At 41.5% G+C, this 25,563-nt stretch overlaps 1 protein-coding gene across 9 annotated transcripts in view; it reads right to left on the reverse strand.

The window, feature by feature from the left end:
* Nucleotides 1–25,563, reverse strand: part of LOC111976267 (vitamin D3 receptor A) — a 112,681-nt gene that overhangs the window by 13,932 nt on the left and 73,186 nt on the right. For 6 of the 9 annotated variants that reach the window (XM_024005051.2, XM_024005048.2, XM_070447906.1 and 3 more), the window contains 5 exons: nt 20,866–21,013; nt 15,895–16,025; nt 4,557–4,741; nt 4,233–4,332; nt 2,033–2,216 (listed from right to left, as the gene is read on the reverse strand). In XM_024005051.2, the coding sequence (XP_023860819.1) occupies nt 2,033–2,216; nt 4,233–4,332; nt 4,557–4,741; nt 15,895–16,025; nt 20,866–21,011 (746 nt within the window). In that variant the 5' untranslated portion in view covers nt 21,012–21,013. Of the gene's footprint in view, nt 1–2,032; nt 2,217–4,232; nt 4,333–4,556; nt 4,742–15,894; nt 16,026–20,865; nt 21,014–21,702; nt 22,221–25,563 lie in introns of those variants that run through there. The other 3 variants (XR_011481305.1, XM_070447907.1, XM_070447905.1) reach the window with 1 other exon arrangement.

Raw genomic sequence — 25,563 nt, forward strand, 5'->3', positions numbered from 1 at the left:
TTCTAGCATTTAAAGTGGTAGTAGCCTACATTGGGTTTACATTTTTCAATTACAGCATTATTTAATCTGCAGTTATTATTCTGCTATGTATTCTGTTAAGAATAATATTTACATTATAATAATATCTTCCAATTACAACTATTATGTCTTAACTTTTAAAATAATGCAATCTATTAGATTCCAAAATGCAAGTAGGTATATGTAGCTGCCCGATAACACGTTCTGATGGAATGGCTTGTCCTGCACTTTGTAAAGACCCAGTGCATTGACAAAATGTTTAAGACATTGGTCCCTTTCTAAACACAGCAATGAGAATGCAAAGAGGATTCGGACCACAAAATAGGTTAAATTAAGTGGCAAAAGAGTTGAGTCCTCATTCAAAAGCAAGAGCATTGTGAATACAAAGAACTGAGTTATTATTATTTTTTACCCTCTCCCAGAGTTCACTTTAAAGAGGACAGATCGGTGGCGAATCCAAATTTTGCCTTTAAAGTATATGGGGCTTATGCAAATTTAAAATGGTTATAGTTCAAAAAGTGTCAATCTTTTCACAATCTAAATTGAGTCAGTCTGTACATGTCAAACAAATGGTTACATGGTTACAAAAATCTGTATACAAGCACATTATTCCAGAACGTTTCGCACATTTGAAAGGCGTTTCTAGCTTAAATGTTTGACAAGACAAGTCACTAGAAGCGAGCAGAATTTTTCCCATTCAAACCTATAGCCATTTAAATACATTAGGATATGTGCACACGTTGTTGTGCGAAAAGTATAAGTTGTAACAAAACTGTTTTCCCCTAGCAAACTGAAGACGGGTAGCTTTTACAGTTGTTTTGGTGCTACAGGTGCCAGCAGAAGGTAAATAATAAGAAAAAGTATGTCCGATTTATTAAGTTGTTTTGCTTTCAGCACGCACACCTAATTACTGGGAATCTTGATCCGCTGTGCCCGTACAGCACCTCTGACTGCTGGGGAACAGGCAGTCTCCCTGCCAATGACTGAGTCATGAGCCACACTAACACAGCCAGCCAGCCAGCCAGGTCATTCTAAACAGATCCTGTAACTGAATGTGAATCCTGAATAAATGCAACACCGACTGATATGGCTGGTGAGAGATCCGTTTACACCTGTGATCTAACCCTTCATCACAAATACAGGTTTCAGCCATTTACCTGAATGCTTTCTGAGACCGAAGTTCAAATAAGTACTGTAAGCACAGCGCATAGGCTTTGATAGTTCATGGAGATCAACTATTGGGGAGAGGGTGCAGGAATGACTCAAACGCAGGTCAGTAAAATGTACAATTTTACACAGTATGAGAGTTTACCACTTCCCTATGCATATTTGACTTTGGCCTTAACGCATTTAATCATTTTGAGAATGAGGATTCATTCCCGCAGTAAATCAACTCTCTAGTGAGTCTATGAATGTTAAATTTGTCTGGCACACCCTTCCCCATGCCGAGGACATCATTACGGCTTTGTCGGAACCACATGTTAAACATGAAACAACTTGTTGTGAATATGTATTCACGGCATGTTCTGTACAACATGTTCACTGACTGCATACATCTGGGGATGGATCGGGAACCTTAACTGAACACGTCATGTGATGCAATCACTCTGTTCCAGCGTATTCCAGGAAGAGCACTGCGCAGTACCCGCCGGAGGTCCTAAGTGTTTATCAAATGCCACACACACACACACACACACACACACACAATAACACACGGTACCAAAGCTTGTAGCTATGCAATTAATGAAGTCGTCCACCCACAGAAATAACTACTAAAGGCTTAATGGACAGAAGGAGCCTGACAGATCAACATGTTGTTGTGTAATTGCCTAATTAAAGATACAGAATATGGTGGAGCAATCATTTGTGTAGGTCCTACACAATCCCTTTAATGTACTATTGTAGGGCTCCGGGGTGAATTTTCATCTACGTACAATCCTAACCTTAACCATTAGTGGGCAAAATGTAGAACTGACCCCAGACCAGAAGGCACATGATATGCAGAGAGTCCCACCTGAAGCCAGGGATCATCTTAGCGAAGCCGATGACCTTCTGGATGCTGTAACTGACCAGGTCAGCCAGGTGGGGCAACATGGAGAACTTGGAGCCATCGTCCTCACTGGAGTCCGGGCTGCCTGCACTGTCCTGGTACATCATCAATAGACTGCTGAATTTCATCAGCTTGGTGTCCACCGACTCTACACAGGGAGAGAGAATAAAGGTGTTTAATGGAGATGGTAGAAAGAGAGGTGTTCAATAATAAAGAGAAAGGATAAATGTAAGAGTTCATGGGGAATGTGAACGAGGGAGAGATGTCAGTGGCAATAAATGGTTGCTAAAGGAAGCAAAAGGTTTACAATGAAATGGTACAAAAGGCCATTCAACTCTTCCAGGGCCCAGTTTCCCGAAAGTGATGTAACTTAGGCTTATGAGTGCTTTAACGACGCATCTTTCCTACAACAGCCGAAGATATAACATGCGTTTCCCAAAACACCACGCAAAGAGAACAGACAGTAAAAGTGCGTTGTTGGAGCATGTGTCGATACTGATTGGATCGAAAGAAAGGCAGTGCTTCTCTCAGATCATCTTTCTCAATTCAAATCTCATCTTAACATAAGTATTATTCACATGACCTACAACAGATCAGCTCCCAGAGAGATATTACCACCTACGGCTGCAAATATTGAGGTAGCTTACTCTAATGGTTATCCAATAAAATGTTAATGCTTACCGCACATTAAAGGCTATACATTATGAAATATATTCAGACAGTAGCATACAAGTAGCAAAACAGAACTCAAATTTATTGAACATTAAATGTATTTAAATATGATTGAAATAGGCCTATAGCCTACTGCAGTAACAGTAATCATTCCCCTAGACTGATACCAATTTTGTTGCGTTACAGCTGGATTCTTTTTAAATATACATTTTACCAAATGTTATGAAAAGTATATACAGAAATCTAATTTACATAAGTATTCACCACCCTGAGTCAATACATGGTACAATCACCTTTGGCAGCAATTACAGCTGTGAGTCATTCTGGGTAAGTCTCTTAGACCTTTGTACACCTGGATTGTGCAATATTTGCACATTATCTTTAAAATTCTTCAAGCTCCCTCAAGAAGGTTATTGATCATTGCTATTTTCAAGTCTACGCATTGATCTTCAAGCCGATTTATGTCAAAATTAACTAGGCCACTCAGGAACATTCAACGTCATCTTGGTAAGCAACTCCAGTGTGGACTTCGCCTTGTGTTTTAGGTTATTGTCTTGCTGAAAGGTTGTGTCTCCCAGTGTCTGTTTGGAAAGCAGACAACCAGGTTTTCCCTTTAGGATTTTTCCTGTGCTTAGCTCTATTCAGTTTATTTTTATTTAAAGTAAAAACTTCTTAGTCCTTCCCGATGACAAGAACACCCATAACATGATGCAGCCACCACCATGCTTGAAAATATTAAGAATGGTACTCAAGAATGTGTTGTGTTGGATTTGCCCTAAAAAAATTGTATTCAGAACATAAAGTGAATTTCTTTGCCACATTTAGTGCCTTATTGCAAACAGAATGCAAGTTCTGGAATATTTGTATTCTGTACAGGCTTCCTTTTCACTCTGTCATTTAGGTTAGTATTGTGGAAGTAACTATCCATCCTCAGTTTTCTCCTATCACACCCATTAAACTCTGTTTTAAAGTCACCATTGACCTCATGGTGAAATCCCTGAGAGGTTTCCTTCCACTGCGGCAACTCAGTTAGGAAGGACACCTGTATCTTTGTAGTGACTGGGTGTATTGATACATCCAAAGTATAAGTAATAACTTCACCATGCTCAAAGAGATATTCAATGTCTGATTTTTTATTTTACCCTTCTACCAATAGGTGCCCTTCTTTCGCTGGTCTTTGTGGTTGAATCTGTGTTTGAAATAAATTTCTCGACTGAGGGACCTTACAGATAAATGTATGTGTGGGGTACAGAGAATAGGTAGTTATAAAAACACTATTATTGCACACAGAGTCCATGGAACTTATTAAGCACAGTTTTACTCCTGAACTTATTTAGGCTTGCCTCAACAAAGGGGTTGAATACTGATTGACTCAAGACATTTGGAGAGACTTGTCAATGACGACAAGGGTAGTCTTGCTCATCATGTTAATGGAACATGTGATTGTGGTGCATGTATACTGTGTGTCTGCGCGTGAGCATATGTCCCTCACCTGGTGAGTGGTTGAAGGAGTCTGAGGAGGCATCTGACAGCGAGTGAAAGGAGGCTGCACGACTGGCACTGCGTGTTACTGGGCCCTCTCGCACCGGGGGCTGCAAACACACAACACGTGCATTTAACAAGAATACATTTTGTCTATCTTGTAAAGTGCACATGGGAGTGATTGAAAAAACAACAGACACAGAATCACTTGAAGTGAAAATGGTAAAACATTAAATGCATGTCATGCAATAGCTGTGATTTCATATCGCAATAAAATATATATAGCAAAAAAATGAGAACGTGAGTGGCTAAGCATATTTCGATCAGTACAGACCCTGAAGTGTGAGAAGTCGGAGTAGGAGTCGTCGTAGGTCTTGTGGTGTGCCTCCACCAATGATGCGATGACCTGGCTCTGCTCGTCATTCAGCCTTGGTCTCAGGGCCTCCCGCACCGCCTCCTCCTCCTTCCTCTTCTGGATCAGATCCTTCTTCCTTTGCACCTCCTCATCTGTCAGGATGACTGGGGGAGAGGGAGGCGAAGGGGGAGGCGAAGGGGAGACAGGTGAGAAGAGGAGTGGTGGGAAAGTAGAAACACAGCTAGCTAGCCTGATTGCCTTTCACAGGAGCCTCTCTCAGATCTCCTGACAACAGTGGTCGATTAAGTGAGTTTCTATCACTAGCTGCTAGTTTTCTTCACACAAACAGCAGCTATGAGAGAGGGTTGAAACAAGACTCAGTAGAACGCGTGTAGGCTTATTTTCTTCCCAGGAGAACCACCATTAGCACCAACAAGTGTCATCTGAGCTGTTCCGTTTCTCAAACAAACATACATAATGCCAATTTTCCATACTGCGGTAAACCACTACAAGATGATACACAAAGCAATGTAGAAATATAGAAATGTACCCGACAGAGGCTATTAACTACACATTAGTAAATACATGGAAACTAAACTAGAAGTTCATTTTAGTTTCAACAGATGAAACAAATAATCATATCAAATGTACCAGACAGAGGCTAACATTGTATACATCAATGATGTCGCCCTTGCTGCTGGTGAGTCTCTGATCCACCTCTACGCAGACGACACCATTCTGTATACTTCTGGCCCTTCTTTGGACACTGTGTTAACAACCCTCCAGACGAGCTTCAATGCCATACAACACTCCTTCCGTGGCCTCCAACTGCTCTTAAATGCTAGTAAAACGAAATGCATGCTCTTCAACCGATCGCTGCCTGCACCTGCCCGCCTGTCCAACATCACTACTCTGGACGGCTCTGACTTAGAATATGTGGACAACTACAAATACCTAGGTGTCTGGTTAGACTGTAAACTCTCCTTCCAGACTCACATTAAACATATCCAATCCAAAGTTAAATCTAGAATTGGCTTCCTATTCCGCAACAAAGCATCCTTCACTCATGCTGCCAAACATACCCTTGTAAAACTGACCATCCTACCAATCCTCGACTTCGGTGATGTCATTTACAAAAAAGCCTCCAATACCCTACTCAATAAATTGGATGCAGTCTATTACAGTGCCATCCGTTTTGTCACCAAAGCCCCATATACTACCCACCACTGCGACCTGTACACTCTGTTGGCTGGCCCTCGCTTCATACTCGTCGCCAAACCCACTGGCTCCAGGTCATCTACAAGACCCTGCTAGGTAAAGTACCCCCTTATCTCAGCTCGCTGGTCACCATAGCAGCACCCACCTGTAGCACGCGCTCCAGCAGGTATATCTCTCTGGTCACCCCCAAAACCAATTCTTCCTTTGGCCTCTCCTTCCAGTTCTCTGCTGCCAATGACTGGAACGAACTACAAAAATCTCTGAAACTGGAAACACTTATCTCCCTCACTAGCTTTAAGCACCAGCTGTCAGAGCAGCTCAGATTACTGCACCTGTACATAGCCCATCTATAATTTAGCCCAAACAACTACCTCTTTCCCTACTGTATTTATTTATTTTGCTCCTTTGCACCCCATTATTTCTCTCTACTTTGCACATTCTTCCACTGCAAATCTACCATTCCAGTGTTTGACTTGCTATATTGTATTTACTTCACCACCATGGCCTTTTTTTGCCTTTACCTCCCTTGCTCACATTGTATATAGACTTATTTTTCTACTGTATTATTGACTGTATGTTTGTTTTACTCCATGTGTAACTCTGTGTTGTTGTATGTGTCGAACTGCTTTGCATTATCATGGCCAGGTCGCAATTGTAAATGAGAACGTGTTCTCAACTTGCCTACCTGGTTATATAAAGGTGAAATAAATAAATAAATAAACAAACATGCAAACCTCACCGAACACATTGCATTTGCGAGCGTTACAAAATAAAATGAACACACATGTTATTCAATCATTTCACCCACACCAGTCACGCGTGTGACCGAGCGTTTGCGTAGCCAAGCACTAAAACAGAACTTGGATCTAGGTGAGACACCTGACGTGCTGCAAGTCCCGCTTCTCCCATCTACTCATTGGTTTTCAGGAGCATACGACCCCACATGGGTATTTGAAAGATGAACGAAGAGAGATTAATGATAGATAACTACAGTAACAAAAGACAGAGCATCATTTTGAGGTCATGAATTTAACATTTTAAACACCAGTCCTTGCCTTTTCCTAAATAAGTCTATTCAACACTGTTAGAGTTTTTCCTTCACAAGTTGTCTACACCTAAACTATATCAAAACTCACTTCACACATAGCCCTATAATAATAGATGTAGCTTAATGACCAGATTAAATTGACTATTGTCTGATGGGTGAGAATATTATTAATTGCCTTGTGAAGAGACTGCAGTGCAGGTAAAGTATATATATTTTTAATGATTCTAAAGACCGACCTTAAATATGAATGCATTTCTTTGTGAAGGTGAATTGAGGTGTTGGGGTTTTTCGTTTTTATATATATAAGCCTACAGTAACAAACGAATGATAATTGTTTTTGCATTTTCTAATGGAGTGCCTACCTAAAACCGTCAAATTATATTTTTTTGCAATAGCATATATAAACACATTAGACTGCTGGAATAAATTGGTTCAAAACAGGATGGCTAGATGCGCAGCTTGATGTTCGATGCCCAGACACGGGTCAAAATTCTACAAGGATCCAGCAACAAAAAAGGACCATAATCCATTTCAGTTAAAATAACAACCCAATGTTCATCTACCAGGACAAACTAGCTAGCAATAGTAAGCTAGCTAAATGTCCATGAATGTTTCATGTGTTTGACATGCCCCCAAATGAATATACATTATACAAAAATATAAAACGCAACATGTAAAGGATTTGCCAAAATACAAAAGTAGGCCTATGTCGTAGTAAAGTGATCCTCCTGTGGGGAACAACAATGCCACCTAAACTGGAACGTCATGTGGGGTCTCTTCATATCAGATTTCAACCCAAGTGAGAAAACTCATCTCTGAGTGGAGATCCAGCAAAGATCCATAGAATTCTGTCAATTATGGAATTGCAGTATAGAGCCAAACAATGAAACACCCGGCAGGCAGCCACAGTCCATGAACAAATCAACTGAACTGACAGCTAATGTTGAGCAGCAAAGTCCGGCAATGATAAAAATACACTAGATTTAAATTTTGCCACCATCACTTTTCCTTGAAGAGTCACATTTAACATGCCCATTAAAACCCAAGAGGCTAGGCACTTACATTCAAGCACAAGAAGGGCTCAATAAGCATTCGCTGAGTGGAGCTGTCAATGAGCGCTCAGTACGCTCACCGCACAGCGCGCTCACCACTCATAGCTCACTGGGTGGTCTTTGTTGGGCGACAGCTTGTGTTCACACATTCATTGGCTGGGCATCTAAAACAGGCTTGTTTAATAGCCCAATGCACAAACACGAGATAATCTCCCAAAAAACTGCTCAAGAGATGAAGTGTTCATCTCCTAAATGTAGAGCACCCCACATAGGAACAATTAGGAAGAAACCACAAGATATCCTAAAACTATACTGAACAAAAATATAAAGCAACATGTAAACTGCTGGTCCCATGTTTCATAAGCTGAAATGAAAGATCCCAGAAATATTCCAAAACCACAAAAAGCTTATTTCTCTCAAATTGTGTTTATATCCCTGTTAGTGAGCACTTCTCCTTTGCCATAATAATCTACTCACCTGATAGGTGTGGCATATCAAGAAGCTGATTAAACAGCATGATCATTACACAGGTGCACCTTGTGCTGGCTGGGGACAATAAAAGGCCACTAAAATGTTGTCACACAACACCACAGATGTCTCAAGTTGAGGGAGCGTGCAGTTGGAAGATAATTTAAAATGTTAATTTCTCTACCACATGCCACCACCAATGTTGTTTTAGTGGCCTACATACTCACCAGACATGTCACCCATTAAACCTGTTTGGGATGCTCTGGATCGATGTGTACGACAGCATGTTCTAGTTCCCGACAATATCAAGCAACTTCGCTCAGACATTGAATAGGAGTGATCAACTATATGTGTAGGAGATATGTCGCGCTGCATGAGGCAAATGTTGGTCACACCTGATACTGACTGATTTCCTGATTAACACACCTACCTTTATTCCAAGGTATCTGTGACTAACAGATGCATATCTGTATTCCCAGTCATGTGAAATCCATAGAAAAGGGCCTAATTTATTTATTTAAATTGACTGATTTCCTATTAGAAACTAACTCAGTTAAATCTTTGAAATTGTTGCGTTTCTATTTTTGTTCAGTGTAGTTGATATTTTAACCTGCATGTCATGATGGCATACGGTGTGGATAAACAAAATCAATACGCACGTGGTAGGTATAGTCATGTAACTGCTACAAGTTAGCCTTGTAGATATACAGCAACTAAATTCCTTTTCTAAGTGAGTCACATGTGAATCAACTTCACGGCAAGACATTCCTGTCTTGACTGATGCTCTCTAGAAACTTCTGCTCACTTCATTTGCACAAAATGGCTATTGCGTTATTCATGCAAAAAGCTTTCCGGACTACCCTTGTCAGAAAAGGAATTACGCAACTGTAAAACAAATGTTGGCTGTTTCATGCTCACAGATCAAGTTAACAGCAGCTGTGCCTGTGGTAGAATGTATTTTATGTTTTCGTCTATTATTTGCCAAAAGTCTTCCCACTGAACAGCAAATTGAATGAAAAGAAGTTCATAAAACAGTCTTTGGGACCTGACTGTAACCACAACCAGGCAGCTGGCTCGTGTTATGCAGTGCATTCAGAAAGTATTCAGACCCCTTCACTTTTTCCACATTTTATTAAGTTACAGCCTCAAAATGGATTAAAAACAAATCCCTTTCACCAATCTACACACAATACCCAATAATGACAAGGCAAAAAAAAATATATTTAGCAAATTTATCAATGAAATATCATATTTACACACAGTACCCGTCAAGTTTGGATACACCTACTCATGCAAGGGTTTTTCTTTATAGTTACTATTTTCAAAATTTTTGAATAATAGTGAAGACATCAAAACTATAAAATAATAACATATGGAATCATAAAGTAACCAAAAGTGCATATTTGAGATTGTTCAAAAAGTAGCCACCATTTGCCTTGACGACCACATTGCACACTCTTGGAATTCTCTCAACCAGCTTCATGAGGAATGCTTTTCCAACAGTCTTGAAGGAGTTCCCACATATGCTGAGCACTTGTTGGCTGCTTTTCCTTCACTCTGCGGTCCAACTCATCCCAAACCAACTCAATTGGGTTGAGGTCAAGTGATTGTGGAGGTCAGGTCATTTGATGCAGCACTCCATCACTCTCCTTCTTGGTCAAATAGCCCTTGCACAGCCTGGGTGTGTTTTGGGTCAATGTTCTGTTGAAAAACAAATGATAGTCCCACTAAGTGCAAACGAGACGGGATGACGTATCGCTGCAGAATGCTGTGGTAGCCATGCTGGTTAAGTGTGCTTTGAATTCTAAATAAATCACTGACTGTTTCCTGCAAAGCACTATCACACCTACTCCTCCATGCTTCAAGGTGAGAACCACATACGCAGAGATCATCCGTTCACCTACTCCGCGTCTCACAAAGACACAGCGGTTGGAACCAAAAATCTGGAACCATCAGACCAAAGGACAGATTTTCCCTGGTCTAATATCCATTGCTCATGTTTCTTGGCATAAGCAAGTCTCCTATTATTGGTGTTCTTTAGTAGTGGCATCTTTGCAGCAATTCGACCACGAAGGCCTGATTAACGCAGTCTCCTCTGAACAGTGTTGTTGAGATGTGTCTGTTACTTAAACTCTGGGCTGCAGAGGCTGGTAACTCTAATGAACGTATCCTCTGCAGCAGAGGTCACTCTGGGTCTTCCTTTTCTGTGGCGGTCCTCACCCCCAGTTTCATCATAGCACTTGATGTTCCAAGTTCTTGAAATGTTTTGGATTGACTAACCTTCATGTCTTAATAAAGTAATGATGGACTGTCGTTTCTCTTTGCTTATTTGAGCTGTTCTTGCCATAATATGGACTTCTACCAAGTAGGGTAATCTTCTGTATACCACCCCTATCTTGTCACAACAAAACTGATTGGCTCAAATGCATTAAGGAAAGAAATTTAACAAATTTAATTGAAATGCATTCCAGGTGACTATGCCAAGAGTGTGCAAAGCTGTCATCAAGGCAAAGGGTGGCTGTGTGAATAATATATTTTGATTTGTTTAACACTTCAAATGTTATTTCATAGTTGATGTCGTCACTATTATTCTACAATGTAGAAAAAAGTAAAAATTAAGTAAAACCCTTGAATGAGTAGGCATGTCCAAACTTTTGACTGGTACTGTAAGTATTGTATACGTCACTGATGTCGCTCTTGCTGCTGGTGATTTACTGATCCACCTCTATGCAGACGACACCATTCTGTATACTTCTGGCCCTTCTTTGGACACTTAACAAACCTCCAGACGAGCTTCAAAGGCATACAACTCTCCTTCTGTGGCCTCCGACTGCTCTTAAATTTAAGTAAAACTAAATGCATGCTTTTCAACCGATCGCTGCTCACACCTGCCCGCCGGACCAGCATCACTAATCTGGACGGGTCTGACTTAGAATATGTGGACAACTACAAATACCTAGGTGTCTGGTTAGACTGTAAACTCTCCTTCCAGACTCACCTCAAACATCTCCAATCCAAAATTAAATCTAGAATCGGATTCCTATTTCGCAAACAAAAGCATCCTTCACTCATGCTGCCAAACATACCCTCGTAAAACTGACCATCCTATCGATCCTTGACTTCGGCGATGTCATTTACAAAATAGCCTCCAACAATCTACTCAGCAAATTGGATGCAGTCTATCACAGTGCCATCCGTTTTGTCACCAAAGCCCCATATACTACCCACCACTGCGACCTGTACGCTCTCGTTGGCTGGCCCTCGCTTCATATACGTCGCCAAACCCACTGGCTCCAGGTCATCTACAAGTCTCTGCTAGGTAAAGCCCCGCCTCATCTCAGCTCACTGGTCACCCCCAAAGCCCAAAGCCAAAGCGCTCCAGCAGGTATATTTCACTGGTCACCCCCAAAGCCAATTCCTCCTATGGCCGCCTTTCCTTCCAGTTCTCTGCTGCCAATGACTGGAACAAACTGCAAAAATCACTGAAGCTGGAGACTCATATCTCCCTCACTAACTTTAAGCACCAGCTGTCAGAGCAGCTCACAGATCACTGCACATAGCCAATCTGTAAATATCCCATCCAACTACCTCATCACCATACTGTATTTATTTATCTTGCTCCTTTGCACCCCAGTATCTACTTGCACATTCAACTTCTGCACATCTATCACCAGTGTTTAATTGCTATATTGTAATTATTTTGCCACTATGGCCTATTTATTGCCTTACCTCCCTTATCCTACCTCATTTGCACACACTGTATATAGATAGAAATGTTCTATTGTATTATTGACTATGTTTGTTTATTCCATGTGTAACTGTGTTGTTTGTGTCGCACTGTTTTGCTTCATCTTGGCCAGGTCGCAGTTGTAAATGAGAACTTGTTCTCAACTAGCCTACCTGGTTAAATAAAGGTGAAATATATATATTTTTAAATAATAAAGATTCTGAATTTTATTTAAGTACTTTGTTGAAGCACCTTTGGCAACGATTACAGCCTCAAGTCTTCTTGGGTATCATGCTACAAGCTTGGCACACCTGTATTTGGAGAGTTTCTCCCATTCTTCTCTGAAGATTCTCTCAAGCTCCGTCAGGTTGGATGGGGAGCGTTGATGCACAGCTATTTTCAGGTCTCTCCAAAGATGTTAGATCGGGTTTATGTTCAGGCTCTGGCTGGCCCAGTCAAGGACATTCAGAGACTTGTCCCTAAGCCACTCCTGTGTTATCTTGGCTGTGTGCTTAGGGTTATTGTCCTGTTGGAAGGTGAACCTTCACCCCAGACTGGAGGTCCTGAGCGTTCTGGAGCAGGGCTTCATCAAGGATCTCAGTACTTTGCTCTGTTCATCTTTCCCTTAATCCTGACTAGTCGCCCAGTCCCTGCCACAGAACAACATACCCACAGCATGATGCTGCCACCACCATGCTTCACCGTAGGGATGCTATAGGTGATGAGCGGTGCCTGGTTTCCTCCATACGTGACACTTGGCATTCAGGCCAAAGAGTTCAGTCTTGGTTTCATCAGACCAGAGAATGTTGTTTCTCATGGTCTGAGAGTCCATTAGGTGCCTTTTGGCAAACTTCAAGCGGGCTGTCTTGTGCCTTTTACTGAGGAGTGGCTTCTGTCTGGCCACTCAACCATGAAGGCCTGATTGGTGGATCGCTTCAGAGATGGGTGTCCTTATGGATGGTTCTCCCATCTCCACAGAGTAACTCCAATCAACTTGTAGAAACATCTTAAGGATGATCATTGGAAACACGATGCACCTGAGCTCAATTTCTAGTCTCATAGCAAAGGGTCTTAATACTTATGTAAATAAGGTAATTCCGTTTTTTATATTTTATATATAAATTAGTAAAAATGTCTAAAAACCTGTTTTTGCTTTGTTATCATTGGGTATTGTGTGTAGATTGATGAGGAAAACATTTTATTTAACCAATTTTAGAATAAGGCTGTAACGTAAGAAAATGTGGAAAAAGTGAAGGGGTCTGAACACTTTCCAAATGCACTGTATGCTAGCTAGTAGCTACCTATTTAACAATGGTGCTGTCACCAACATTTGATTTAATCTATTCCCATATTTAAGGATTATCCACAATGGAGATATGTTCAGAACTAGAGGTGGACCACCCTTACTCCATCATAGACTGTCTTACTGTTACTGGCTGGTTGACATCAAACCAGAATGGGACACTCCGTAGCCCATCTAGCATGGCATAGTCAAAAGGACTGCCGACGCACCCAAGCTGCCAACAGTGGTGATTTCCCAGAATTTGCCAGCTATCGTCTGCTGCGTTGTCTAGATAGTATTTCACAGTGCCTTCTGTATTGCTGGCACAGCACTGAGGTGACAGACAGCCGGCTGAGGACAGAAAAATCGAGCTGTTTACCACAGAATGTGTCCACATTTAGTAATTAGTCTAGTGCCTGGATCGCCACGGCGGAGGACTGAGATGCAGGGAGAGCAATCCTCGATTGGAATTTAAAGATTAAGCATAAAAGATCAAGTCCACAGAAAATATTTTAAAAGGGTCATAATTAAGGGCCACTTGATTTGCCTTGACTGTCACTACTGAATGTAGTATTTGGTATCGTAATACTCTGGGTCAGAATATCATCAATATCACAATAACCATCCCCAGCTATTATTAACTAGAAACAAAAAACTGTTTTAAGTGAGAAGTAGGTATTGATCTGAAGCCAAAAAGGAAAAGAAATTCACAAGCACCACCATACATACTTCACCCATGCTCTACCAAGGTTTTCCAGCACACAGCTTTGACCTACTACAGTAGGTATGTTAGTCTATTGTATATCAAACAATGTGTAGGCAGGTTGCTTAGGATTCAAACCTTCTCAAAACAGCCTAATTAATACTCAAAGATGCTCCCACAATAAATGTGATTTGTACTGCATACAAGCTAAAGTATTGGATTCTTTAGGCACTACCCACACTAAGACATTATCCCATTTCACTACCTTTTCAAGCTTTCTTTTCAATTATATGAAAGCAAGCTTTGATTTTAAACTTCCAAGACTATCAGGCTTGATTGAGTGAGCCGTTTTGTCTTGTAGTAATTTAATTTCAATAGTAGTAATTTAATTTCACCTCTTAGCAGAATGAGCACAGAGGGGGCTATTTCTGGCTGCCCTCCTGTTAACCCTGTAGGATAAGGGAGTGTGGATAATTGTGTACTCTCCACTGATTTGGCAGGCGGCAGAGTGGGCAGGCCTGCTCTGTTGTCTTGGCACACACTATCAACTGCGGACAATGTGGCTGGATCCTCTGCAAGGCAGCGATGCTTTGAAAAAGCAACAAACTATAAGGGCGAGGCCTTGGATTGACCAATTAAAGCGTTACGACAACACCCACTGGTTATGACGTTCAACTCATTAACACACAGCTGTGCAAAACATCTGTGTAGCATTCAACATGATTTATTCATGTCAACATAGTGCTATATCAGCCACATACGGTAACTGTATCACTCCAAAAAAAAGAGGACCAACAGGCAAACTTCAAAGAGCATTTAACATCAACATTCTACTTTACATAACAGCCTGCACTTGTGTCCACATCAAGCTGAACCTAGCTCGACAATTGGTTGCAGAGTCGTCGCTCTCATCCAATCGCAAGTCTCACTCCATGCCACACCCGTCTGAAATATTTCAGGGCAAGACACATGTTATTGTTTCACATGAGTCAGTACCCACATGACTGGGGCATGCTGTGCCAGGCAGCACTGTGGCCTGGAGCTTTAGCGCTGGTGCAGACAAAGAGGCCATTTTAGCTGTTTGGATCCTTTTCCAGGGGCCTCATTTAGGCTTGTGACTGTTTGCGGGCTAGGCTCCACAGAAGCAGCCGGAGCATTGTACTTGCTCACATTGTAAATAGACTTATTTTTCTACTGTATTATTGACTGTATGTTTGTTTTACTCCATGTGTAACTGTGTTGTTGTATGTGTCAAACTGCTTTGCTTTATCTTGGCCAGGCCGCAATTGTAAATGAGAACTTGTTCTCAACTTGCCTACCTGGTTAAATAAAGGTGAAATAAATAATAAATTTAAAAAAATTGTTGGACTGGTATTTATTTCGCTCTCCCCTCCTTCACCCCTCTCTGTCACCTCAAAATGCAGCTTGTTTATTTTCATAACCCTGCTGACTTGGTGTTGAAGCATGGTAAACTGGAGGGAATTTTATAAAGAAGGATTCTATGACCTTAGCCAGCTAATTTTGGGGAATATTTTTGAAACAAGTCGGTACAGAACATAAAATACAGTACAACCCTGCTCAATTTTTCTGGCTGAAAGCAACACAAATACAGACCTCTAAAAAAGAAAGAGCATGTCCAGGCAAAGATGATTATGTAAAACAGACAGTAGTAACATACTGTACAGTAGAGAGTGTACTGTACGTCTGTATTGCTCTTTCACATGATGTAAACAGTCTTCAGCCAGAATGAGCCAAGCACTTAAAGGGCTGAAGTTACTGTATTTATGACCAGTTAGAAATCAGGTGTCTGAGTACTCACACTCCTTCATCATGCCCATGTCCACGCAGCGTTTGAGCCGGCAGGCCTGGCAGTGGCGCCGGTTGTCCTTGGTGATGGAGCAGCTGCCGTTGAAAGGGCAGGTGAAACTGGCCTTACGCTTCATGCTGCGTCTGGTGGGGGCAGATAGACAGAGCTGGCTCACTAGCACATTAAAAGAGGAAGACGCATTAAAACCGTGCTGCTAATATTGCTATTTTACAGGAAATGGAAGGCAGACGGGATTATTACTCAACAGGATTACATTCAGACACAGAAACACACTGTATTAGAAAGCAACACTACCCCCCCTGACAGTAAAAACAAACATTTCATGAGCAGTCACATAGCGTGCCATTCAAACAGAAAAACAGATATACAACCTTGACATACAGCCTCTCAATTGCAGCAAGCACCTGAGGCGCACGCACATAGTTTAGTAAAAGATTAACACACAGATCAGTAGAGTACTAGAGTCCCTCTTGTTCCCCCCCCCACACACACAGGGGTTTCAACTGGTGTCTGTTGCCCTTTCTCCCAAATAGTTAACAGATTAAGCATGGCAGACATGAGGACCACTGACTAAGAGTTGTGTTTCATGAGAACATGATGTCTGAGAAAGACACACTCTGGCATTTTCTCCTTCTTTCCTGTCGGCACTTTCTGTAATCCACATACATCGTTTACATTTTCCCAAGCTGCATCAAGTAGTCTTGACGGTATTATGATAATGAAACTATTTGGGGTGCTTTCTGCCCTGCAGTATAACTACTTCAATCACTATGAACTCTGTAGATACAACCCCCATTGGTTTTTAGATGTTAAGATGTTTTCTTGATGTTAAAAAAAAAAAAAGGGAACGAAAAGAATCGAAGGGAAACAGCTCAGCTTTAAATTCAGCGGGAATTTGTCTATGGCAAACAATTTTCCCTTTACTTGTAAGATATACAGGTGTTGGAAGCACATAGTGTATTTGGAAAGTATTCAGACCCCTTCACATTGTTATGTTACAGCCTTATTTTAAAAATCAATTTCAGAATGAGGCTGAAATGTAACAAGATGTTGAAAAAGGGAAGAGGATATGAATACTTTCCGAATGCACTGTAAGTGTCGATATGACAGCAGTCAAAAATAGTCAATTGTCAGGTCGTGCTTGTGTGCATCTTCATGCAATGGCATCAGTTTGATTTCATTTAGCGGTTATTCCTTGTCCTAACAGTTGACACAATTTTCGTAACTTTCACTTGCTTGAAACACTGACATACCTTTGTCAGTACAGCATAATAGTCTCAGGTTCTCTATTGTCCATGGTGACCCTTCTCCCCTTGCCAACGTAAAGTTCCACAAGCCTCATCACCACATTCTCCGACACTCGCTCACCTGCTGCCCATGGTGGATATTTTCCCAGATTTTAAAAGGTGTTCAGCATGTACAATTACGCACGCTTTCTCAGGATAATATGTGATTGGAATATGTTCCGGGATTCAGCCGATGGCATTGAGGAGTTTACCTCATCAGTCACAGGCTTCACAGTGACTGTATGTACATATCCCAACCAGAAGCCATGGAGTACAGGCAGCACTGAGCTAAAGGCTAGAGCTACTGCTTTCAAGGAGCGAGACACTAATCCAGACACTTATAAGAAATCCTGCTACGCACTCAGACAAACCATCAAACTGGCTAAGTGTCAATACAGGATTAAGATTGAATCCAACTACACCAGCTCTGACGCTCGTCGGATGAGGCAGGGCTTGCAAAATATCCCGGATTATAAAGGGAAACCCAGCCGTGAGCTGCCCAGTGAAGCGACCCTACCAGACGAGCTAAATGCCTTCTGTACTGCCTTTGTAGCAAGCAACACTGAACCAGAACCATTCATGAGAGCACCAGCTGTACCGGACGACTGTGTGATCACGCTCTCCGTAGCCAATGTAAGACCTTTAAAACAGGTTAACATTCACAAGGCCAGATGGATTACCAGGACGCGTACTGGCAAAAGTCTACACTGACATTTTCAATCTCTCACTTACTCAGTCTGTAATAACTACATGTTTCAAGCAGATTACCATAGTCCATGTGGCCAAGAACGGCAAGGTTACCTGCCTAAATGACTACTGCCTCGTAGCATTCACATTTGTAGCCAGGAAATGCTTTGAAAGGCTGGTGATGGCTCACAACACCATCATGCCAGAAATATTGGACCCACTTCAATTTGCATACCGCACCAACAGATCACACAATCTCTATTGTACTCCACACTGCCCACTCGTGACAACAGCACAGCGTTCAACACCATAGTATACACAAAGCTCATCACTAGGCTAAGGACCCTGGAACTGAACACCCCCCTCTGCAACTAGATCCTGGACTTCCTGAAGGACGCCCCCCAGATGGAGAGGGTAGGCAACAACACATCTGTCACACTGACCCTCAACACTGGGGCCCCTCAAGGTTGCGTGCTTAGTCCCCTCCTGTATTCCTGTTCACCCACGACTACGCGATTCCAAGACCATCATTAAGTTCGCAGATGACGCGACGCTGGATCACCGACGACGATGAGACAGCCTATAGGAAGTAGGTCTGGTATTATCCGGCTGTATAGCTAATTATGTTTGCGCTGACTCAGTACATTTATTAGCTAGCTATTAGCGGCTAACAAGATTTATGCCCAACTTGCTTAGAAAATACAGTATAAACCAGCAGTTTGCAGATTTAAGAAACACAGTGTAATTATAGAACACTAGGGGAGTTATATTAAGAAGCAAAGTGAAAACAGCATAGTTGTCAACAACATTGTTGCATGTGCTGCACTGACAACAATTGTGCTCCTTGAGTGACAGGGGGCGGGGTCTGTGTGAAAAGTGGCAGAGACACACAGCGAGAGACCGAGAGAGAGAGAGACGCAGAGAGAGAAAGTAGCAAAGTAAACTATGAAAATGGACGGCGTATCACATATTAACAAACCAAACATTCAAATACAGTTATAAAGGTAAAGTAAAAACCGAACCCGTCCGTGCATCAATACCGGCCTTTGGTAAAATGCTGCCGTACCAGGCGGTGTCAGAGGAAGGCCCTACAAATTGTCAAAGACTCCAGCCACTCAAGTTATAGACTGTTCTCTCTGCAAGCAGTACCGGAGCACAAAGTCTGGGAACAAAAGGCTCCTTAAGAGCTTCTACCCCAAGTCATAAGACTGCTGAACAGTTAATCAAATGGCTACTCAGAATATTTGCATTGACCCCTTTTTGCATTGACCCCTTTTATTATGTTTTTGCACCGACTCTCTTGCACAGGCTCGATGTACACTCACTGAACTCTAACCACACACGATACACTCCCCCACACACGCTGTTTGTTAATCATCTCTGCATATAGTCACTTTACCCCTACATATTGCCTCAATTACATCGACTAACCCGTACCCTTGCACTTTGACTATGTACCGTTACCCTTATTGTATTATGTGACCATTTTTCCCTTTAGTTTATTTAGCACATTTTTCTTACTTTTTTAAAACTGCATTGTTGGTTAAGCAAGCATTTCACGGTAAGGTTGTATTTGGTGCATGTGACAAATAAAATGTTACTTGTATCCTACTCTAAGTAGGCCAGAGTAGATTGATAAAACTGCTTTGATGGACTGATTTAGGGTACATATCATTTTAAGATTACAATTAGAATGGATCAATACAATATCATTTAAAAAAATGATTTAACCTTTAACTAGGCAAGTCAGTTAAGAACAAATTATTACTTACAATGACAGCCTAACCCGGCCAAACCCTCCCCTAACCTGGACGACGCTGGGCCAATTGTGCGCCGCCCTATGGAAATCCCGATCACGGCCGGTTGTGATACAGCCCGGGATCGAACCAGGGTCTAGTGACGCCTCAGACCACTGTGCCACTCGGGAGCCATGGCCCTTCCTGTTCTTCATTCACAATTAATGATTTGATACTTCACTTCATTTATTTAATCTGTTATATGCCCACCTAAAACTGGTTATAACTCCAGTTCTGCTTGTGATATTAAGATCAACACCGACAGTGTTAAATACACGTATTCAGGAAACGTCAAGAATGGAGGGGGGCATGACTTAAATGACAGACTTTTCTTCAAAATCATGAGCAGTGAAAATGACTGCTTTAGCGGTTCTAGTGTTAAACAAAAATACATGATCTTGTTCCTGCTCAAAAACACCAGCTTACACAATCTTTAAAAAGATAAAGGATTTCAGATAATAGGCTTCCATGTGGACAAGCAGCATTAGTGGAGTTGTTTTGAGTTGGCTCTCAGGCTGTCAGAGTATCAATCACTTGTCAATTATTTGTGTGCCGTTTTCAAAACTGGCTAATAGGCTACCTTTTTAATCTCTGGATAATGTGGTCTGTCCTCCTACGCGTGGGAAGTATAGAGCCTTAAAAAGGGGCATGATTGCTACATTCACTTTCGGCATATAAATGAATCAATCATAGATAGACATACATACACCCACTGATTCTTGACGAACATAACTTATAAATGCCTCATGAGCTTGCTTCAAATTTTGCACACAATAACAACCCAAAGTATAGCTATTTTTTGGGTTTTGTTTGTAAACGATGCAATTGTAAACAAACACTGTACGGCCTCAAAACATGGTTAAAACTATAATGTTGATATAATGAAAGGTCAGAACTTGCATCGATAGCTCGGCCTATGGAAATTTGAAAGTGGTTACATTTCTCCAGCCACATCCCTCAGCTAATTATCAAAACGGTGTGAATTGTTTCAACTGTATAAGCCCTGGAGCCCGACAAGCTTCTTCACTACATCATGTTCATCAGGCCAAAACAGTGGACAATTTGCATTTCTTATTAGACAAGTCCAGGTAGTCCCTCCCCGTGTTCATCTGTTTGGTGCATAATGAACACAACCCTGGACCACCCTTCCTGTTCCACCATTCCTAGTATGCCCTGTCCTGGTCAGTACCCACCTGAAGAAGCCCTTGCAGCCCTCGCAGGTCATGGCGTTGAAGTGGAAGCCGGTGGCCTTGTCGCCGCAGACGCCGCAGATGCGCGGCATGTTGCGGTTGAACTCATCCGGCRCGACCACTGAGGTGCTCACTGCCATGGGCTCCATCACTGCAACGAGAGAGGAGAGAGAGTAGTTGGTGATCAGTGGTCTGGCGCAGGTCTTTGTCCTTCCCATGTGTAGCAGACAGGTTGCATTTCTTGCATCTAATTTTATAGGGACAGGTGTTGGGGAAATTAGCATAAGACAAAAAGAACACCCCCATGATTCTGCCTGTTATTGGCTATGTAATGAGTCAACACGAACACACCATCTGGCCCTGTCAATGAAAAAAACAACAGTGAAGTAATGCACACCAGAGGTAACACGCCTAAAGCCTTTTCAATCTCACTCTGCCTCATTTCCTTTGACAGCTAAAGACCCTCTGGCATTATCTGGACAGACTAGAGCAGAATAAATGATATCCTAGTAGCAGCAATTGAAATTAAGTACTGAAGTCAGGAGTATTTTTGGGTTGCCCAAAGATTATGATTACTTGCCCAAAAATGTTCTATTACTGCCTTTCACCTACACGTACAGTGCATTCAGAAAGTATTCAGACACCTTGACTTTCCACACATTTTGTTGTGTTACAGCCTTATTCTAAAATGGATTACATCATTTTTCCCCCTTCACCAATCTGCACACAATACCCCATAATGACAAAGCAAAAACAGATTTTTTTATATATAAAAAAAACTGAAATATCACATTTACATAAGTATTCAGACCCTTAACACTCAGTACTTTGTTGAAGCACCTTGGAAGTGATTACAGCCTTGAGTCTTCTTGGGTATGACTTGGCACACCTGTATTTGGGGAGTTTCTCCCATTTTTTTCTGCAGATCCTCTCAAGCTCTGTCAGATTGGATGGGGAGCATTGCTGCACAGCTATTTTCAGGACTCTCCAGAGATGTTTGATCGGGCTCTGGCTGAGCCACTCAAGGGCATTGAGACGTGTCACGAAGCCACTCCCGCGTTCTCAACCAGCTTCATGAGGTAGTCACCTGGAATGCATTTCAATTAAACAGGTGTGCCTGGTTAAAAGTTAATTTGTGGAATTTCTTTCCTTAACTTCTCTAGGATAGGGGGCAGTATTTACACGTTTGGATGAAAAGCGTGCCCAGAGTAAACTGCCTCCTACTCATGCCCAGATGCTAATATATGCATATTATTAGATTTGGATAGAAAACACTCTGAAGTTTCTAAAACTGTTTGAATCATGTCTGACTATAACAGAACTTATTTGGCAGGCAAAACCCCGAGGACAAACCGTTCAGATTTTTTCTTTTTTGAGGTCACTCTTTTCAATGGGTTTTCATTGGGAATCCAGATTTCTAAGGGACCTTCCTGCAGTTCCTATCGCTTCCACTGGATGTCAACAGTCTTTACAAATTGGTTGAGGTTTTTCCTTTGAGAAATGAAGAAGTAGCCATGTTCAGAATGAGGCTCTAGTGAAGTGTACTGTTTGTTAGAGGCGCGTGACCAGAAAGCATGCTACACATTGTTTTCCTCCGGTATTGAACAAAGATCATCCCGTCTTCAAATGTATCGATTATTTATGTTAAAAAAATACCTAAAGTTGTATTACAAAAGTAGTTTGAAATGTTTGGACAAAGCTTACAGGTAACTTTTGAGATATTTTTTAGTCACTTTGTGGAAGTTGGAACCGGTGTTTTTCTGGATCAAACGCACCAAACAAATGGACATTTTGGATATATATCGACGGAATTAATCTTACAAAAAGGACCATTTGTGATGTTTATGGGACATATTGGAGTGCCAACAGAAGAAGCCCGTCAAAAGGTAAGGCATGAATTATATCTTTATTTCTGCATTTTGTGTCGCGCCGGGAGGGTTGAAATATGATGGTCTGTGTTTGTTTGCTATCCTCAGATAATAGCATTGTTTGCATTCGCCGTAAAGCATTTTTGAAATCTGACACGTTGGCTGGATTCACAACAAGTGTAGCTTTAATTTGGTATATTGAATGTGTGATTTCATGAGTTGAATTTTTATAGTCATTTATTTGAATTTGGCGCTCTGCATTTTCACTGGATGTTGGCCAGGTGGGACGCTACCGTCCCACATATCCCAGAGAGGTTAATGAGTTTGAGCCAATCAGTTGTGTTGTGACAAGGTAGGGGTAGTATACAGAAGATAGCCTTATTTGGTAAAAGACCAAGTCCATATTATGGCAAGAACAGCTCAAATAAGCAAAGAGAAATGACAGTCCATCATTACTAAGACGTGAAGGTCAGTCAATACAGACAATCTCAAGAACTTTGACATTTTCTTCAAGTGCAGTGGCAAAAACCATCAAGCGCTATGATGAAACTGGCTCTCATGAGGACCGCCACAGGAAAGTAAGACCCAGAGATACCTCTGCTGCAGAGGATATGTTCATTAGAGTTACCAGCCTCAGAAATAGCAGTCCAAATAAATGCATGGCCTTCATGGTCGAATTGCTTCAAAGACACCACTACTAAAGGACCCCAAGTGTTTCTTGCTTGGGCCAAGAAACACAAGCAATGGACATTAGACCAGTGGAAAGCTGTCCTTTGGTCTGATGAGTCCAAATTTGAGATTTTTGGTTCCAACCGCCGTGTCTTTGTGAAACGCAGAGTAGGTGAACGGATGATCTCCGCATGTGTAGTTCCCACCGTGAAGCATGGAGTTGGTGGTGTGATGTGGGGCTCTTTTGCTGGTGACACGGTCTGATTTATTTAGATTTCAAGGCACACTTAACCTCTTTGGGCTAGGGGGGGCAGTATTTTGACATCCGGATGAAAAGCGTGCCCAAAGTAGTCTGCCTGTTACTCAGGCCCAGAAGCTAGGAAATGCATATAATAGAAAGAGTTTCAGGCTGGTTTTTGGGAAAATGAGCCAGAAGTTGGTTTTTCTAAGTTGCGCCCATTTTGGCTGTAGTGTTTCCATGCACGTGAAGGAAAGCGCATTCTTTGATATTTATCTCCGGTCATGAACATACTGTTCGCCGACTTAATTTGCATCATTTATTTACGTATTAGGGTACCTAAGGTTTGATTATAAACGTTGTTTGACTTGTTTGGATAAGTTTATTGGTAACGTTTGGGATTAATTTTGCATGCAGCGCCAGCTAAACAGAGTTTTTATGGATATAAAGGACTTTATCGAACAAAAGGACCATTTGTGATGTAACTGGGACCTTTTGGAGTGCCAACAGAAGAAAATCTTCAAAGGTAAGGCATTTATGATATCACTATTTCTGACTTTCGTGTCACACCTGCCTGGTTAAAAAAAAAAATCATGGTTTTGTATGCGGGGCGCTGTCCTCAGATAAATGCTTTCGCCATAAAACCTTTTTGAAATCTGACACAGCGGCTGGATTAACCTCTCTAGGGTACGTGAGACGGTAGCGTCCCACCTCTTCAAAGGCCAGTGAAACTGCAGGGCGCCAAATTCAAATACAGAAATACTCATTATAAAAATTCAGAAAACAAAACAATTTTACATAGGTTTAAAGATTAACTTCTTGTGAATCCAACCACGGTGTCAGATTTAAAAAATGCTTTACGGCGAAAGCATACCTTACGATTATTTGAGAACAGCACAGCAGACAAATCATTGCAAACAGTAACCAGCCAAGTAGAAGAGTTACACAAGTCAGAAAGAGATAAATTGAATCCCTTACCTTTGATGATCTTCATATGGTTGCACTCAGCAGACATTCATTTACTCAATAAATGTTCCTTTTGTTCGATAAAGTCTCTTTATATCCAAAAACCTTAGTTTTGTTCGCGCGTTTTCTTCAGTAATCTACAGGCTCAAACGCAGGCACAACAGGCAGACAAAAAATCCTAATTGTATCCGTAAAGTTCATAGAAACATGTCAAACGATATTTATATTCAATCCTCGGGTTGTTTTTAGCCTAAATAATCGATAATATTTTAACCGGACAATAACGTCGTCAATATAAAAGGTAAACATGAAAGGCACTCTCGGTCGCGCGCATGAAAAATCTCTATGACACGTCAGGGTCCACTCATTGACTGCTCTTACTCCCTCATTTTTCAGAATACAAGAATACAAGCCTGAAACAAGGAAGGAAGGAACTGAAATTTGAGTCTAAGTCAATGGATACTGCAATGGCATTGAATAGAAAACTACAAAACCAAAGAAAATCCTACTTCCTGAATGGATTTTTCTCAGGTTTTCGCCTGCCAAATCAGTTCTGTTATACTCACAGACACTATTTTAACAGTTTTGGAAACGTTAGTGTTTTCTATCCAAATCTACCAGTTATATGCATATCATATCTTCTGGGCCCGAGAAGCAGGCAGTTTAATTTGGGCATGCTTCTCATCCAAAATTCCGAATGCTGCCCCCTACCCTAAAGAAGTTAAGCTTCATTTTGATGTATTACACATGTATTTTCATGAATGTTAAATATATATATTTCTGTAGTTTGAATTTCGCGCTCTGCAATTTCACCAGATGTTGTCGAGGTGGATCGCTAGCGGAACACCTGCGCTAGAAAGGTTAACCAGCATGGCTACCACAGCATTCTGCAGCGATACACCATCCCATCTGGTTTGCACATAGTGGGACTATCATTTATTTTTCAACAGAACAATGACC

This window comes from Salvelinus sp. IW2-2015, linkage group LG17 (genome assembly GCF_002910315.2).
Source record: "Salvelinus sp. IW2-2015 linkage group LG17, ASM291031v2, whole genome shotgun sequence".
In the NCBI taxonomy this organism is placed as follows: domain Eukaryota; kingdom Metazoa; phylum Chordata; class Actinopteri; order Salmoniformes; family Salmonidae; genus Salvelinus; species Salvelinus sp. IW2-2015.